This window comes from Cryptotermes secundus, unplaced genomic scaffold (assembly GCF_002891405.2).
Source record: "Cryptotermes secundus unplaced genomic scaffold, Csec_1.0 scaffold5, whole genome shotgun sequence".
NCBI lineage: Eukaryota > Metazoa > Arthropoda > Insecta > Blattodea > Kalotermitidae > Cryptotermes > Cryptotermes secundus.
Window position 1 is genome coordinate 2,747,415 of NW_019724742.1, and position 20,001 is coordinate 2,767,415.

Genomic DNA, 20,001 nt, shown 5'->3' on the forward strand with positions numbered 1-20,001 from the left:
TCGGGTTTGAACCTTGAGTCATGAGGTGGGAACGTTACCCCTAGCCTACGGAGGCCGCTTACCCCAGGGCCATACTGCGGCTGGAAATAATAGGCCAGTTAAAAAAAACAGCGACCTCATCGGCAATCGAACCCGCGACCTTCCATCTTGTACCGTGGTGCCTCAGCCAACTACGCAACTACAACCCCTCATATGTGACAATACAAATAATTTGATACTAGACGGCGCCACTTATAATGCAGGCAGGAGCGTTACGAGTAGTCATACACGGTCATACACGGTGACACCCCTGTCGCCCCTGTCTACCGATCTCGAATCCCGAAGTCAAAGTGATCCGTGGCGGTGGTGTTTTGTTACTGATAATTTGATTTGATTTGGTTTTGTAAGCTGTATAGGAAACGGAATTTATTCGTAAAGGTATATGTTAGTGTTTTACTGTGGTTGATATTATGTGACTTGGGACGACAGAAACTCACTTAAGCTGTCAGATAACTGGAGCAAGTAAAATCCCTATTCAGACCGTATTTTACAACTGGAGAACACATGCAGGTGTAGTATATATGTTCATCGATTATGTAATAAAATATTTCGGTATAGTTTTTTAATGTGACAGATGCGTTTTGTTGACCTAGAATACGTTTGTGTTAGAACATGTGACCCTAAACAATGCCTCGAATTCAGAGCCAGGTTAGGGGAATTTGGTAGGTTAGAATAATTCTTGTTGTGTATGTAATAACCATAAGTAATCCACAAATTCATCGACAGTTATTTATGATTGCCCTAGTGTAAAGTTATTTCAATTCTTTTCATTAGGTGTAACATGACCATGCCATGGTGAACAACAACTTTCCCCTGTCAGTACTCTTTGACTAATGCCAAATACTAATCTGTTGCTTGCCCTGAGGGGTATGGTAAACTGCCTGATTAGGAAGTGTGACATTACAACCCCTGTTATTATTTTGGCCTTAATTTGTTACTTGACATTTGTATGGTCCCAGTGTGAAGCTGAAAGCTAAAAGTAATTAACTTCAAGAAAATAGTAATAAAAATACTGAGACTTGTATGGAGCTGTAAATGAGTTAATATTGAGAGCCTGGTAGTTTCATGTCTGTCTGCACCATCCAGCCAGTTTGCGTGCGTCCAGTATCTGTAAACTGTCATGGAGCCCATGTGCTTGTTTATGTTTATGTGTCCATGCTTATCTTATTGCCACAGATGTCCTTAAAAACAGAAGTGCTAGGATGGACAGCACACAGTTCCCAGGTTGAAAGAAATGAGTATGTCACAGTATGAAACCAGTCTCATTACCTAACAGTAGCCTTACACTTTTAATTTACAGGGCTAGTCTGTATTCTGTGGAGATGGGGAAGATGTGTTCCCCATGCCAGGAACCAAACAACAGTTGCTTGGTCATCCAGCCCATGGCCTGCTCACTATGCCATCTGAGCTATCCCAGCTCTCATGAAAGTAGCTCACAGAAAAAAAGAAGAAATTGTGATGCCTAACATAGAAAACAAAAATAGTAATATCCTGAAATACTGACAGTTGTGGAATGTTGTTTAGTTTAAATTAAGATATTATTTATGTAATTAAAAATTGGTAACTTAATTTACATAATTGAAAATTAATATTCTGTATATTTATTCATTCAAATTCCTGTTGCTCCCTTTGGAGCATTTGACTCTGTGTTGGTAAAGTATATAAAAGTTTAAATATAAATGCAAATTCTGTTGATATGTTGTATATACATGACCATGACTGTATTTCATAGTGTACCCAGTCTCGGATAGACACTAGCTCGGTTCAACTCTACATGTAACGTATGACTAACAATACATGTGCTACATATTGTGGAACATACGTTATTAAATTGTAGTCGCACTGATGGTGGAATTTGTATTATTAGTTATACTCACGCAACAGCATGCAAACATTAAAAATTGTAACATATGGCTGGTTTCTGGGTAGCATAACTAATTCTTTTATTTAGCACAATTTGACCATGATTTCTCAGTTACTTTACAGTATTTCCTTTGGGAAATTAGTGTCTGACACAGATGCTCTTTACAAAGAATTTTGAAGAATGCATCGTTTGTGTTAGGAACTGGGCATGCTTACTCCTAGTCAGGTCACTAAGTGTGTGAATGTTTCAGGTTCTACGCAAGAACAGTTTGTCCAGTACTTTCTTGATGGAGGACCTCGGCTACATAATCCAGATTTACTCCACGCATAATCGCTATCTTTGACTTGTCCCATCATGTATAATGATTCATGGATGAAATAAAATTGAATTGAATTGAATATCATTTACAAACAGAAACAATGGGCATGGTGTATTTGGAAATAGGTGTCATCCTTCATAATTTTGATAAATATGGAGTTGAATGCTAAATCTGGTGGTACCTATGAATGAAAAATTTAGTTCTTAAAATGGGAAACTCTGCTGCTTTGATACTGGGTATATCAACATTTTGTTTTTATGTGTGTATATATGCACAGAATGAAACACAGTCTCAGGAAATAAATTCAACTGAAGCAAATATAGTTTGTACTAATAACGTGACTGACGATATGAATTATGTGTGTGACCTGGACAAAGCAAATGTGACACCATCTTCAGCTGCAATAACAGAAACAGAAGACTTCAATGGCACAACTGAAATTGTGGGTCTGGAAAGCACACTTTCTACTGAAGTAGTCAGTATAGCAAATGAAACAGAGTCTGGCTTACCAGTGACAATATCCACAGTCAAATCAGAGATTCAGACAACGAAGCATTCGGAGACTACAACAGAAACAGTTCCTGCAACAACTGAAATGGTATTGGAAGCACAACCAGTCTCAAATGAAATCTGCGCATGTGATCTAAGTGTATGTATATGCAGCACTTTTTGGTCAGAAGGGTATTTTCACAGTGTTGGTATGCAGTTATGAGGGGGGAGCGCGGCAGTATTTTCTTAACCGCTTGAAAATCTCTTTAAACGGCACTGCTTGCCTGAACTCATAGCTACATTTAAATAGCAGCAAGTTGCAGCTGTTGCATTATGGCAAAATAAAGTTCTCCCTGTATTTAGGAAAACACCATGCCATGAAGATATATGGAGGAGTGGAGGTATAGCTTCACCGTTCTTCACCTTGGCACCAGATTAGTGGTCAGCTTCACTCCCTGACTGCTTTAACCCTGGGGAAGGACCCCCAGTAGCCATTGTAGAAAGGCTAGGTGGGCCCCAGGGCTCAACTGGATGCTATCGACTACAGAAAAATGTGCCCCTGTCAGGAATCAGCCATACAGCTTAGTAGCCCATCACTACCAGCCGAGCTCTGAGCTATCCTGGCTTCATGTTGCTTTATGGTTACAGAATTACATGTATTTCATGATGCATTATGATTACCAGGGCCCGGATTTTGATGACATGTCATCTTTTTTTCCTTGTATCCTATGCGATGCTCTTAAATATATAAATCTCGGATATGAGCTGCTGGTTACAGAAATATAATTTTTTGTCATTTTTTGACATTTTTAGGTTTAAGGTCATTTTTTCATTTGGGGGGAAATTTTTTGGACTTTTAAGGGTTTTTCTTATCATTTTTGGCCATTTTAGGGAATTTTTCTTCATATGTTTTCTGAAATGTGAATAACATGGAAGCGAAGTGTTCTCTCTTTTCTCCTTTAGGTCATTTTTCTGGATTTTTTTGGTCATTTTTTTAATATTTTCAGGTCATCAAAATCTGGGCCCTGCATATTACATTTTTGGGCCATATTTTAGGTAATTTTTCTGGATTTTTCAGTCATTTTTTTAAATATTTTCAAGTCATAAAAATCTGGGCCCTGATGATTCATCATCATCAGTAATCTGTCAGATGACAGGTCCACAGTCTCTTCCAAAACAATTCCTCCACTTAATGCGATCTAGAGCTTTCTCCTTGAAATGACAGTATCCTCTTCTGTCCCCAAGGTCATCCAGCATCTTCTTACGTCTTCTTCCTCGTCGTCTTGTCACTTCTATCTGCCCCTCTATCTTTCCTTCAGTAACTTCTTTTAGAAGGAAGTTTCTGCGTAAAACATGACCAAACCAATTAGCCTTCCGTTTTCTTATTTCGTGTAGGATATTCCTCTGCTCACTGACTCTAATTAACACTTCTTCATTTCTCACATAATTGGTCCAACTGATCTTCTCCATCCTTCTCCAACACCACATTTTGAAACTTTCCAGATATTTCTGATCTACTGCACTAAGTTCCCATGTTTCAGCCCCATACAGAGCTATGCTCCAAATGTAGCATTTCACTAGTTTCTTCTCAAATTTAAGTACAATTTGCTGGTAAAAAGATTCTTCTTCTTGTTAAATGCAGCTTTTGCCATGGCAATCCTGGATTTAATTTCACACGTACACCATCCATCATCTTTTAGCAAGCTACCCAAATATTTAAAACATTTCACATTCTCCAGTTGNACTAAGTTCCCATGTTTCAGCCCCATACAGAGCTATGCTCCAAATGTAGCATTTCACTAGTTTCTTCCTAAATTTAAGTACAATTTGCTGGTAAAAAGATTCTTCTTCTTGTTAAATGCAGCTTTTGCCATGGCAATCCTGGATTTAATTTCACACGTACACCATCCATCATCTTTTAGCAAGCTACCCAAATATTTAAAACATTTCACATTCTCCAGTTGTTTTTGGTCTATCTTTATTGTGACTGGGGTTGGTTGTCTCAAAATTTTCATTACTTTTGTTTTCTCCACATTCATTTCCATGCCATAGCACCTTCCAATTTCAATTAGTCTATCAATCATGTCCTGTAGCACAGTTTCTTCCTTAGCCATTAACACAAGGTCATCTGCATATTTCACAGTTTGCCCTGATGATTACAGAAAGTATTTTAAGGTGTATATCAAGAAATAAAATGCAGTCTTTGGTCAGAGAAATACACAGAAGAGCATGCAGCTGCTGTCTGGTGATGGCAAAATGAAATGCTAGTACAGTTGAAACATGAATTTGAAAATGTCTTGGGGCCATGGTATAGTTGTTTGGACACAGCAGACACCCCTGTTTGGGAGACGATGTAAACTAGCAGTGGTTTAATATAAAATAAACAAATAAATTTAACCCTTTCCTCATTCCATTGTGTGAGGTTCTACCAACTCAGTTTTCTTTCAGTTTTAAATGAGATTTTACTGGGGGTATAATGACTATGGGCTGGATGATCAAGGAATCAGAATTTGATCCTAGCAAGGGTAAAAGTTCTTTCTCTTCTCCAGTGCCCAGACCAGCTATGGGGCCCACCCAGCTTCCTTTATTAGAAGTTAAAGGGGCTGGGATGTGAATCCCATCACCCCCCAGCATCCAACATTTGGAATGTTAACAGTCTTAAGGTAAAGCTCTCCCTGTAACAGAACATGGAGGCCCAAAGGGTTTTGAGATGTTGAGGTTCCCACATTTTTCTAGACAGTTGGTTCACAGATGGCAGTGAGGTTGATAGCATTCTACGACGGCCACCCTTCACTTGCAGGAAGATTCCTGGTACCAATTTCTGTTGGAGGGTGAATTGACCCCAGGGTCATAGTTCAGCTGGAAGGATTAAGTCAATTGAAAAATTCACTGACCTCATTGGGAATTGAACCCCCAATCTTCTGGCCTCTAGCATAGTGCCTCAGACAACAATGCTACCATGTGCCCCAAGAGTGTTAGGATATTTGTTTATTTATGGTTTATTTTGCTGTCAGGAATAATGGTGAACAGGAAAAGATATGGAAGGAGGCTGTCATGGCCTAATTAAAGTACTGGGTAAAACCACAAAAACCTCAGTCTGGACAGCCAGTATTCTGGCTGAGTTTCGAGGTGAGCACTGCTAAACACAAGTCAGAAGTATTACCATTCAAGGCAACTTGCTCTGTGGAATGCATGGAATTATACCTCCACTCCCCCATACATATTCATGACATGGTGCTTAATTAAGCATGGGGATAACTTTTCCTTTTTAGTGTGTTATTTTATTTTACCGTGTTATGTGATAGGAGGAGCAAAATGGTAAGATAGAACAAAAAGCCGTCTCATATTACAGTTGATTTTATGCCTTACTTTTATGAATGTGTTTTGTTTTCTTTTGTTCTTGTGTTTTGTGACATGTTGCTGTATGCCTAGAAGTGTAGTCCTACAACAAACGTGTGGGGCCATCTGGCATGCAGTTACAGGCTGAGAGAAAGGGGCATGAATCATGATATGAAGTCATTCTTGTTATTTATGAAACAATAACTTTGCACTTTTTAAAATGCAGAATTGTGTTGTAAACAGCTCATGAAACACACAGACCTAAAAAGGCTTCCTAAAACACACGGGTAAAAAGTTAAACAAGCTATAAGTACCTGTAATTTTATTATTTGTAGGATCTTTAATAAGAATACTTTTACAAGTTTTCTTTTCAAGAATTGTCATCAGGAGGATAGTCTATTACTGAAGTGAAATTATTTTTAATGAAGAGAATAATAAGAATAGGGTTATTCTTAGGTTTTGTAAAATGTTACTTATATTTGACATCATTGTGTTAAAAGAATTTTTGTGGGAGTGATCCAGCACTGAAAGAAGGACCAGGGAAATGTCCTGGACTCCCCTGTATGGACTACTGCCCTGAGTATGTTATACCACTGTGTAGCAACATAATGAAAGCCTTGAGTAGTCGTACTTGAATGTAAATTTTGTTGTAGTTTTTGTTAATGTGAACCAATGTAAGCTCAGAAGAAAATATCAAGCAGCATGATCTGCAAAAGGTTTAGGCTGAAAGAAGTGCTGGATACAGTGAAGGTAAAGTTATGGAAGATTTGAGGTTCTAATGGCAGTGTATATGTAGGGTACCATCTTCTGGGATATGATGATTCCGTTAGTAAGTTGTCAGTGTTTCAGAGAAGCCAACTGCCTCAAAAACTTTTATCTTTTAATAGATTGCATGGCATCACAGCCAAAAGGATTCTGATCTTATAAGACAAAAATTGTCTGTGTGCTTAATTAAGCACCATGCTATGAAATGTATAAAGAAATTGAGGTATAGCTCCATGCTTTCTTAATCTAGTCACTGCATGGAGGTGAGTGGTCAGCATCATGCCTTGTCCACTTTATTGTCAGAAAAAGGGTCCACAGTACACATTGGAGAGGAGGCTGAGTAGACCTCAAACCTTATGTGATATGATGCATTATATACACATGAGCCAGAATGTGGACAATTTTATATTTCCATTTCTGCTGAAGCAACACCAAAAGGGCTTGAAAACCAAACAAAGGATGTATGGCAGTGATTGCATTGATTGGATCAGATGTTACAGCAAGATAACCCTTTTGCTGAGTAATAGAAATGAATGGAACAAATGAAATTAAATATGTGAATAAACAGATAAAGTTTTAATTTTTAATTAAAAACTTTTAAGTATAAGTTTAATTTTATTTACATGTTTATTTATATTGATGCTGTTGTTTGTACAGATGAACTCTTGTGATATCAACTGTTGCTGTGATGGTGATTGCTCAGACAATGATAGACTTGCATTCTCAGCCTGTCACACCAGAACATCATTTAATTTTGATTCTCGTCATTGCTACCAGACTCATTTTGTGTATCATAATAATACAGAGTTGAAGCTCGTCCGAAATGAAGATGGCTTATTCTGCATAGTGAGGGATAACCTGCCTGAAAGGTTTACATACCAGAACAGAAAGGTGGGATTTAATATTTGTAACTTGCCTTCCATATAAGAAATTTCTTTTCCTTGCTAAATAATTGTCTAATTTTTGTCATTAATATGTACATCGTCCAGAAAGTAAAGACCGTTTGGTGATTAAAAAATAAATGAATAAAATTAATAAATGCTATTTTACACATTACTACAGACCTTAAATCTTTTTTCTACAAAATCCCCATGAAGATTCAGGCACTTGTATCTTCCAACAAGTTTCTGTATGCCTGCATTGTAGAAATCTGCCAATCCATTGAACGAGTCTTTATCTGTCTTGTTCACTTCTTGATCGTCACCCATGGATATGACACCCAAAAATCTGCTTCAGGCACGTGAACAAGTGAAAAATCACTTGGAGCCAGGTCTGGACTGTAGGGAGGATGGAAAAAAACGTCCCAGGCAAAGTCAGGAAATAGCGCAGGTGTGCTAGAAGTCTTTTCTTTCTGGACGAACCTCATAGTTTGTTACACATCTTAATATCCAGGGTCAACAAATGTTGGCCGAGACAAAGCTCTGATAGCTGTACATTTCTCCACAAGACAATTGTGTCACTCCAGTCCAGTGACCATCACATGATACAGAGAGCATCTAAAATACTGTCCCTTATATTGTATAATGTATATACAATATATAATTTGCTTTTTCGATTCAGTATGTACATATTACTGATGTTTAAAATACATGATGTTCCAGAAACTGGATCAACATCTGTTGTCATGTCTAAGGGGATAAAGGATTCTGCTCAGTTGGGTCCATTAGGAGGAACTAGTTTCAATTATGGGCTCCTTATAATGAGACCACTTGTGTAGGATCCTTTACCCCCCCTTACACCTGACAATTGTGGCCGGTCTGTTTTCCATAATGTAATGTATTTCAAGAGACTGGACATTGTCCAACATAATATTTCTATAGTGAACAGAGAAATGCCACAAATTTAGGAGATCATCAAATTTGCTAAATAAGATGACGATGTGGTAATACAATCATCAGTTTTTTTAATATTATCCGTTATCCTAAAAAATTGTGATGATGGAGATGACACTCTGGACACCAGACTTTGTTTCCATCCACACGTAAGAAACAGTTTTTTTCAGCCAGTCTGCAAAATGTCATCTTGTGCAAGAATTAGGACGATGGATACTGTCCAAAAAAATTGGCCATTTTTATCAAATTTACTGTGTGGCATCTGTAGTGGAATATAAATTGAGAGTAGGAGAGAATACTGATGACTAAATTTAAAGAGTTCTTGAACTCAACACATCAGCATAACCAGAAATAGAATGGTGATGTCTACATGCAACCACAGTGCACGCATGTTAAAAGAACAGCAACACCTGTATGAGCAGCATATAACAACATACAAAGTATGCATGTCAAGACAACAGAATGCAGTGCAACAGATTACACATTTTCACAAATATTTTATTAAGTTTTAGTTGTTAAGAACAAACAGTTGCTTAAAATCAACGTTGCATTAACACATGATATTCAATTTCATGTGCATTGAAACCAGTTTCAGCAAGATAACATATACCTGATTATGGTCTGATATGACCGAAGCATGTCTTAGTAAGATAGGACATATACTAAGGACAGAAATAAAAGTTGCATCGCAATGGTGATACACATGCACGAGTATTTACATTAATGCAACAGGATGCTTAAGAACAATATTTAAAGAGTTATCTTCTCCTCATGGATGAGCAGAGGTGCTTTGTTGAGCCATTTTGATATATAAAGTAAAGCTATTCCTGTAACAGACCGTGAGGCTCATGGGGTTGTGAGATGTCAAGGCTCACAGATGGCAAAGAGGTTGTTAGACTTAAGTACCAGCCATCCTTTACCTCCAGGAAGATTCCTGGTACTCAGTTCTATTAGAGGCTGAGTCAACTCCAGGGCCACAGTGCAGCTGGAAGGATTAGGTCAATTGAAATATCTAATGACCATATGAGAATCAAACCTGCAACCTTTTGGCTTGCAACGTAGTGCCTCAACTAACTACACTACTGCATGCCCTCTTTTTATATATAAATAACAATGAATTTTTACTTCTGATGGTGAGAAACCATTTTGGATTGGTTCCATTTGCAGTTTCAGTAATTCAAGGGATAATGAATTGTGATAACTTGTATGAAACATTTCTGCAGCTGAAATGGTGTTCTTGATAAAGATATTTTAACTTTTTTCTTCTCTGCCATATCCTGAACAGTCCCCTGTCATATGTAGACAGGATGCATTGTGAAGGAGGAAAGGTACCCATGGCATGAAATATGTCCTCCCATGTAAAGTCATATTGCATAATAATGCATCTAGCTTTACTGCCACCGACAAATTCTGGTGTGTTGTGGGAAAGAGAGTTACATAAAAAGTTGGTCAGAGTGAGATAAATGTATCACAAAATTCTCCTTATTAAAAGGGTCATATAAAAAAGAGCAGGTTATGTCTGTAAGCATAATAGTATCCCTTCATTGACGTCAAAATGCTGAGTTAAGTACATTACTGCATACATGTCTAAAATTATTTCTTCTCCTTGAAAGTGGCACTTAATGACTTCACTCTGTTTTCTGTAGCACCACGAATTTATTTCTGATTTAAACATTGTCATCACTTCGTGGATTAGGCAAATCACCTGTTCTTGCCTGTAATGTTGTTACATCTCCTTCTGACTTCCTCTTGATCTTCCCTTGTCTCATCTACCAGACACGTTATTTATAGGCTTAAAGTGGAACGCAAGTCTGTACAATTTTTTTGCAGATGTATTTTCCATTTGTCTTTGTATTCTGAAATTTTTTCATAAATGGAGAAAATACCCAACTCTTTGTTAATCCTCATTTCTTACTTGATCTGCTGTAGTGTAGCCTTTGACAGATCTTAGGTATTTTCATCTCTGCTGCTTTAATTCTGTTCTAGTCTCTCTTCAGTCCATATTTCACTACTGTATAAAAGAACTGGGAGTGCCATAAGCTTATATAATTTTGTATTTGTCTGTTTCCTAGTTGTAACTTTTAACATTCTTGGAACTAGCCCACATATGCTCTGAAATTTAGAAGTTTACTTATTTAGGTCTTCATCATACTAACGAGTATGTGTAACATTACAGCATTATTTGCTCTATAACTGAATTATTGTCAGCAGTGTGCAGTGTGGTTTACAGAAAATATTTTAATTTTAGATCTTGATGGTGTATAACAAAAAATCAAATGTATTCTGTGGTCAAAAGAGTACCACAAAAGAGCATGATAGTGCCTCTGAATTACAAAACACAATATTGGCAGAATCTTTGTGCTAATTTCAGAATCTGAAAGACATGGTGTGACATTTTGCACAGAACAGCTGCATCAAGTCTCAGATAGACATTGCTGAATTTGTGTTATATTTGTTATTTAATTTGCTCTTGTTCTGCTTCACTTTTAGGTAGTAACAACATTACTTGAATTTAACAAACTGCACAGAAATCACAAAACTTTTTCTTGGCCAGCCCAGGAAGTTTATCGTCCTTTGTTTGATTCGTCTGCACCATTCAGGCAAGGATCAGTCATATGGGCTGTTGTGAATAGGACTCTAGTTCCATTCAGTATGTAGCTCAATGTATTTATTTACTGGTATTAACTAATCATAGTATAATTGGTTCAGTGAAAATTTTTGTAGGAGAACTTACAAATGGAAGTCACTGTAAAATCTTTTTCTTATGAATACTAATATAATTTGGTGTCACTAGAATTGTAGTGACATTTCTGGGGAACTAGATGTAATATAACCCTTTAATGCCAGTGGTTACTATATGTACCACCTAAATCTGCAAAAAGAATCATCATAAAGATCAAACTGATCAGTATGGCATAGTGATAATACTCTAGATGTGCTTCATTTGAATGTTGGCTGAGGCACTGGTTATCCTGATTGAAATTCTTCATGATTTTCCTCACTGTCCCCAGGCACATGCTGTGTTAGTATCTCAGGCCTTGACCAGGCAGCATATTATCACATCATCTTCAGTCTTTGAGGCTTCAGCTTTGACCCAGCACTTGACTGGTTAGAGTATGGAAGTGGTTTCACTATATTTAAAAGGGTCATAAGGTCAATTTTAAACATAAATAGGAGAGTAATGAAAATGAGGCCAGTCTAATGGTCAGATGATTATAAAAATATGCAAGTTTTACTGTTGTTTGCTGAAGTTTTGACAAATTATGTGGAGCTGTTGAAGGTTTAGAAGGCTGAGGGCTTTTTCAAGTGCCTGTACTACTATTCAATATAGGTCAGATGTTGGGGTGGCAACTTCAGTATCTGTGTCATAAGTGAGGTTAACATGTCTAATTTTGGAATCCATTATTATGTATATAGTATTTATGTGCTGAGTAATGTATAATGAGGGCCTACTGTACTCTTTGTTAATGACTGCACATACCAATTCAGTAATTCACAGCTATTGCAATATAAGCTGCAATTTAGAATTTGTTAACAGAGTTAGAAGCGAAATGATTACAGTCATTTGGCCACGTAAAAGAAGGGACAGAACAAGGACACTGAGGTCATTAGATTTAAAATTTAAAGGAAAGACACTTATGGAATGATCTAGAACAAGATGATTTGGACAGGTGCTGGAAAACATCAGGAAGAGAGGAAAGATTGTGGGAAGAAACAGAAGATTGGAGACTTCTCATCCATCAACATGTATGAAATGAGAGCAGTGCTAATAGAGGAAGGAAAAATAATTTATATTGCCCTCTATGAGGGTGCCTTTTTATGTATATCTTTAATTTTACTAAACTATATATGCAGGCTTCTAGCAGCATAATGTGTGAGGTCTGGATAATGAGAACAGCTGAAAATTTTATACAACTATATTGCACACTGCAGAGTGGATGGGTTCATAAAGTATTGTAATTTGATTATGTATGGGCACTTGTTAAATGCTAACATCAGTATAAAAAGTTAGGACATGTGGCTCATTCATTCCATTTCTTTTAATTATGTCACAAATTGAGAGACTTGGGGAAGGAGTGTTATTTTTCTCCACAACTTTTGTTCAGGACGTTTTTTACTGTGGTAAATATTGTCACAATATTTAACAAGTTTTGCTTGAGATTTGTCCAGTATCACATGTAGGTCACCATTAAAATGTTCATTATTGTTGCACAATTTTAACCAAAATTTGAGTTTGTTGGCAGATTTGTGTGAAACTCAAATGTCATAAAAAGCTCATCAGCATTTCACAAGTAGTTATATGGGTAATCTAGTAGATGCATTTTTACATCATTATGAATGCACCAAAAGAAATAACACAATGAAAATGCTTAAGAGATTTTCAAATATTGAGTTATATAGGTTGGTATGTAGTAATAAACTTTATTATTTATGAATGCTGGATATGTTGTTAATTTATCATATCATCACATTAGGTCTGCCGATGAAAGTAACGCATGCCTTGTGTCAAGCTTCAAGAGCAATGTACTATTTAAATGATTGGTCTGGAACATGTCAAGTTCCTGCAAGTGATGTTGAGAGGTGCGAAAGTCATCGAGAGCTCAGTGCTAACACTTTCTACAAAGGATTCACTGTCCTAGTTTCACCACAGTTCATAAATGAGACATATGATAATCGTTTGAAAGAGGTATGGTTCAACACTTATAAATATTTCTATTACTGTTGTCAAACCATATTTGATGTGGCATCCAGGATAATTCACTTTGTATAGTGACCAGGCTAAGGGCTGGACGACCTAGGATACAGAATTCGATTCCAGGTATGGGCAAGAAATTTTTTCCTTGTGTGCACCGTCCAAGCTCTCTGGAGCAAACCCACATGTCCAGAGGGTACAGGGGAAAAGTGATCACTGCATGAAGCTGACTACTCACCTCCATCTACTACCAAGGTTAAGACTGTGTGGAGCTTTACCTGCACTGCCTCACAAGTCTTCATAGCATAGTACTTAGTCCTTTTTATGCCACACATCAGCTCATTAGAATGGCTCAGGGCACTTGCATTGAAACTGTCACAGCTGTAGAGTTCAGCTCAATCACTACAGCATTTCTGTCAATATAGGGCATTAAGTGTGACACAGGTAAATGTAACCTTATCATAATTATGTAACTAAGCACTGTGCCATGAGGGCATATGGGGGAATGGGGTATAGCTCCAGCATTCATGACCTCAGCACAAGACAGAGGTGAATGCTCAGCTTCACGCCTTTGCTGCTTAGGGCAAACAGGCTTGCATATTATCTGTACTTGTGGTCAGTTGAAAGTCATCTAGGGGATAGTATTGTGGGCTTCTCTGTGCAATGCACTTTACCCTGGAACAGCCGAGGTGTTCTTATAGATAATTCAGTGGTGGGGCTTGGCAGTCAGAGGGTTAATTAATTACTAGGGTAACCTTTACCATTTACCATATTTGATACAGGTTTCATTTTGATTTACAGGACTGTCCAGCTGATGTCTGCATTCCTGTAACAGTACACTTATGTTCAGAGTTAAAGAGTAAAATCTCATTATTTGAGCAGTGCACTGAAGTGTCAGATTTACAGTCTGCTGTTTATAATTCTGCGTTGCAACATTGTCAGAATGTGGTCAAAGAGGTGAGATATATGATATACCATAACGGGACTGTAGGAATTACAAAAGTGTATGCTTACGTATGGCTTACAAACATGACGTTGAACACAAGATTATCACAGAAGTTCAGCATCACTTTCCATTGGGCCAAAGACACTGAAACATTCCATCGCAGTGGTAATCCTGGTTACATTGTTGGCAAACCAGTCATGAGTGGAAAAAAGGTAACGCAGATTTTTGGCACCGAAGGAGAGATTGATAAAGAAGCCATTGAAATTGATGAAAATCCAGAGAAGTGGCTCTCAATTGCAGGAGCAAAAAACGATGGTAGATGTGACTTAGAAGGGAATGAGGGTAACTCATTGAGGTACTCTGTGACGTTTGGGGAGAACAGACGATCTTCTTGCATGATATTTGTAAGTCCATCAAACTTTACGTCACCCTCTGCATGTGCAGCATTGCATAAAGCCGTGATTCAGTTATTATCTGGTAATATGGTGGCAAATGTTACATCAGCTAAGGAGTTCAATTTTTATATAGCGACTTTCGGAGATGCAAAAGTTGAGGATACTGGTGACTGGACACAAGTGATATTAGAAAGTGTCCCATCGTTTTTAACAAGTTCAAGTCGAAGTGATGATTGGACACTAACTTGTAAAGGTATTGTGACAAGTATCCACATTGATATAATGTTTGCCAATGTGGGGTCTTTAGCAGTTCCTCAAGCAAAAATCTTAGGTTCTGTTTTCAGATTTGGACCACCTCATGATATAATGTTCACATGTTCTTCTTTGCACTGTGCTCATGAAACTGATGAACAGCACTTTGAAGTAGTAAGCTCCGTATCATTTGTCGATGTTACCAAACCTGCAATTGTAGAGTTTGCAGAACCACCGGTTTATGAAGTGAAATTACCCCATGACTTTTTCTATCCATTTTTCAGTAATTCACCTCTTTTAAGACCAAGTAATGCACTTGTACTGGTTTCACTTTTCTTCTTCCCAAGTGTCCAAAGCAGACTACACTGAATATGGCTCTTCTTTTGGACATCATCCATCATCTTGAAATTTTTCAAATGCAGTTTCTCAGAACCACATCTCACTGCATCATCATTTATAATCGGAGAAATGTTCCTGCATGCTTGGAGCCATTACAGATAGCTAGTCTCAATCATTGGACTAGTAACCTTTACTGGTGACAGAAACAGAGTCAGTTTCTGAAGACTTGTATGTTAAAAAACTCAAAGACAGTGGACAGTATCCAAAATAATAATCCTGTTTAATGTAACATACCATCATGGGAAACATTTAGACTGGAATTAGAATATGCCAGTTGACATAAGAGTTAGTAATTTAACTATTCCTCATATCCTGCCAGATGTCCAGTTATGCAGTAGACTTGATTATCTGCTGGCTTACTGAGATATGATCATGAATAATATTTTCAAAAACGTTAGAGAAGTAATTTAAAATTGTAAAAGCTGATAGCTAGTCACAACAGTGTTGATGCCCTTCATAGATACAGGACAACAGCCACTTCTTTCTGCATAGAGGGAAGGTCTCTTCTATTAAAGGGAAATGTATGTGTGTTTTGGAGCAGGACAAGGATCTCAGAGCTGCCATTGGTAATATAACTGGGGATTACCTATGATGTCAGATTGCCCAAGTAATGTCAACTGACAGAATGGTTATACAGTCAAAAGGGAGCCTCAGGAATGATAGGGATATTAACAGAAGAGGAGTCATTAAAAGAAGACTGAAAGGCTTCTGTAATAAGTTGCAGCTCCATGATGATGACTGATAATAATTTGAAAGGCATTTTGATTTATACAGGATATTTGTTATTGATGTTATAAGGAAATTGTCATTTCACACTGAAGCATATATAGGCCTAGTATTGTGAAATATTCTTGTATATAATGCAAATTGTAACAGTTTTATATACAGCAATACCTCGCATAGTCTGGGTAATCGGTTCTGCCAATATCCCAGACTGTTTGAAACCGGACTAATCGAGGAACTAAATACATACAAAAAATAATTATTTTTTGTATTGGTTAAAAAAATCCATTTTTTAAATAAATAAAATGCGATTAATAAATTCAAATGTCTATATTAGAAATAATTTTAAAAAATTCATGTTTTTTGTAATTCATTTTTTATTCTCTAAAAATTGCAATATTGATGTCTGCACATTTTTCTTCTTTGGCCTTTTCTCGTCTTACATTTCTTTGTAGCAACGAATTGCATTGTTTATCATTCGGCGAATTGTAAGGCTACGTTCAATATTGGGATCAACTTCCATAATATGCTCTGACAAGGTTTCAACCATTCCAGTAATTTTTATAGTTGTTCAGCTGTTAATTCTCGTGCAGGCACTTCAACACGGTCGTCGTTGTCTAAGTTGTCCTCCCATTCTTCATAAGCCCATTGTTCAGCTATGTTAATAAGTGTTTCATTATCTAGTTCATTAGTGTTCGATTTGATGCACTCAATTACGTTGATGGAATCTAACTCATTGAAATTAAGTAGCTGTCCAATTTCCATTATGTTATTAGTGACTCCAGCAAAATGAGTTTCAAAACCAATGAAATAATTTGCACAATGTAGTATGATATGTTTCTGTACTGCCCTCATATTGCTTGCCGTTAATTCATGCCATGCTTCACCTATATTTTCGATAATGTTTCTGATGTTGTAGCTCTTCCAAATTCTGTTAAAGTAGGCCTTAAATTTCGCAATGATACCTTGATCATCATTTGGATTAACGACATCGTATTTGGTGGAAGAAAAGTTATTTGTACATTTTCATTTAAATCACAGAGACCAGTCAGATGACCTGGGTCATTATCTAAGATCAATAAAATCTTAAAAAAATCTAATCCATTTTCTTTGCAATAACGTTCTGTTGTAGGGCAAAAATAGTTGGTGAACCAATCTTCAAATAAAGCTTTTGTGACCCATGCTTTCTTATTTGAACGCCACAACACTGGGAGATTATTTTTTGATACATTTTTAAGAGCTCTAGGATTTTCTGCATGGTACACAAGCATCGGTTTCAATTTGAAATCCCCTGATGCATTTCCACCTAATAACAGTGTGAGATGGTCTTTTGAAATTTTATATCCAGGGCACGACTTTTCATTGGCTGCTATAAAGATGCGTGACGGCAATTTTTTCCAGAATAAACCCGTTTCATCAACGTTGAATATTTGTTCATCTTTCTAGCCACCTTTTTGTATGATTTCACTTAATTCCTTCTAATATCTTGAAGCAGCCTCTTTATCTGCAGTAGCAGATTCACCAACAATACGAACATTGTGAATACCAGTGCGTGGCTTAAAACGGAGAAACCACCCACGACTTGCCATAAAATTTTCACTGCTAGTTCCCTCACCTTCGTTTTCCATATCATCAATAGTCTTCAAGTCATTGTAAAGACTTAATGCTTTGGTTTGAATTTCCATTTGACTAAGTGGAACTTGTTTTTGATTTAAGTCTTCGATCCATATGGATAATAGCCACTCCATGTTTACCATTCGAGTGGTTTTTGAACTGATGACCCATCCATTCCTTTTTCACGGCCTGTTTTAGCAAATGATGCACCTTCTTACTGAAGCTTGATTGACAAAAGATAGACAATGGACGCTAAGCTTGATTACATCGAGCTTTTGTTCTAAAGCGAGCCACTTACATTTCTTGGTGACAGAATCACTTTCACATTTTCTTTTTGCACTCATTATTATTATTATTTTTATTTTAAATGGGTATTAAAATTTAATTGTCACAAATGGACTTTACTGTAGATTTGCGTATCGAAAACTGATAGACAGAAGTTAATTCAACATTAAAGTTCACAAATGTCCACTGCTTACACGTGCTACATAACTTACACATTAAGGACAGCAGTTGTGATCGCACTGAACTGCAATCAGAGTGGCTTCTTTCACATGCTTTATGCTGAAGACCTTGAGCTCTAACAGTTGTAGGAGCTGTTACAACAGCGAGATAAAAGTCAACGCGGAGCATGCCTCATCAGTGCTCTCCCCACCTCCTCCAGCAATAGCTGTCAGAGCTCACGAACGAACAACCCAAGCATAGGTACATACATATACAACAGGGAACCCCAGAAAAAATTGGAAAATGTATCATACTGCATAACTTTAAAACCACATAAAAATAAACTGCACAAAAAGAGACTTGACTGTATAAAGGGAAAACCGATCATTTATGTATTAAAAATAATTTTGTGTACTAATTTTTTAGAATTTATTTTTATTTTGCTCAATTAGAATTTAGTTTGTTTTGAAATTTTCAAACCGGACTATAGTGAATCTGGACTGATCGAAGCTGGACTATGCGAGGTATTGCTGTATAATTTAACGTACTGCACCTTTAATGGAACCAGAAGTTTCATTACTGTTTTCATGACAACCTGTCTCTGATCCCTATCCAGAGACAAATGAATCCAGGCCACACACTATAAAACCTCTTTCTTTAAGATCCATCTTGACATTACCGATCAGTCAACCCAGCTTGGACATCTCTCCCATCTGGACTCCTATTATCACAGCAGAAGATAAAACATTACAACTCCGTCCAGTGTGGATTGAGTGGGAAAATTTGTTCTTCTTGTGTTGGTACCATACAGAGAGTTTCATCTCCCCACTGACAATTTCTATCTTGATAGATCTCTGGTGCAAGGCCTCATATGTGTAGAGTTTTTAATATTTTAATGTTTTGTCTTAGCTCTAGTAGATGTTTGTGCTGTGCTTGGCTTGTATGCCCTATCATGGTGCTGGTATAGGTGTCCAGAGATAGGGACTAGCTCTGTCAATTGGGCACAGCTGAGTAGGTTTTACTTGAAAGACAGAGACATCAGAGTCTCTGAAACGTGTTTTGAAATATAAACAGGACAATAGATAATGTCCACAAACATAATATTTGTTCACAAACTTTTAGATCTTGATCACCTTCCTATTTATGCCAGAGTCTCCAAAATGATTCCCTCCCTTCAGATTTTCCCACTGAAACTATGGTATATGAATTTACCAGCTTTCCATGGATGCACGCTGTGTCATACAGTCTAGGCCTGTAAGTAACATGTATCAAGTTCAGTCTCCTGGGAAGTAGCTCACATATAACTAACAATAACATGTGTGAACACCAGTGATACCATCAAGTGACACAATAAAAATGTGATCTTGACACATTCACGACTAAGATTTCCGAAAATGCCTCTATACCATTTTCTCTGAATGCCTGTGTGTTCTCACATAAACTGAGAACCACCAAAAAGATTTTTATGAGATTTGATACCCAGACTCTCTATTAAAATTTGTTGACATGTTCTAACTGTGGCTGAAGTCAGGTGATAACTTACTTACTTACTCATGGAGCTGAGCCCTTCTGGAGGAGCCGCCAATTCTGCAGCTACTCAAGCATTTCCCAGCATTTTATGGAACCTGAAGGTTCAGAACCATGTTCACAAGAACCCTCCACTGGTCCCTATCCTGAGCCAGATCAATCCAATCAATACCATCCCATCCTATCCCTCTAAGATCCATTTTAATATTGTCCACCAACTTGTGCCTTGGTCTTCCCAGTGGTCTCTTTCCTTCTGGCTTTCCCACAAATATTCTATACGCATTCCTCATCTCCCCCATTCGTGCTACATGCCCTGCCCACATCATCCTCCTTGACTTGATCATTCTAATTATACTTGTAC

The 20,001-nt window shown here is 37.3% G+C and overlaps 1 protein-coding gene across 6 annotated transcripts in view; it reads left to right on the forward strand.

The window, feature by feature from the left end:
- The first annotated feature begins 258 nt into the window (after positions 1-258).
- Positions 259-20,001, forward strand: part of LOC111862643 (tectonic-1) — a 24,436-nt gene continuing 4,693 nt past the window's right edge. The window contains exons 1-7 of one of the 6 annotated variants that reach the window (XM_023848171.2): positions 259-549; positions 1,340-1,585; positions 2,154-2,871; positions 7,473-7,706; positions 11,138-11,297; positions 13,123-13,334; positions 14,142-14,297. In XM_023848171.2, coding sequence (XP_023703939.1) covers positions 2,410-2,871; positions 7,473-7,706; positions 11,138-11,297; positions 13,123-13,334; positions 14,142-14,297 — 1,224 coding nt within the window. In that variant the 5' untranslated portion in view covers positions 259-549; positions 1,340-1,585; positions 2,154-2,409. Of the gene's footprint in view, positions 550-1,339; positions 1,586-2,153; positions 2,872-7,472; positions 7,707-11,137; positions 11,298-13,122; positions 13,335-14,141; positions 16,353-20,001 lie in introns of those variants that run through there. The other 5 variants (XM_023848165.2, XM_023848168.2, XM_023848167.2 and 2 more) reach the window with 5 other exon arrangements.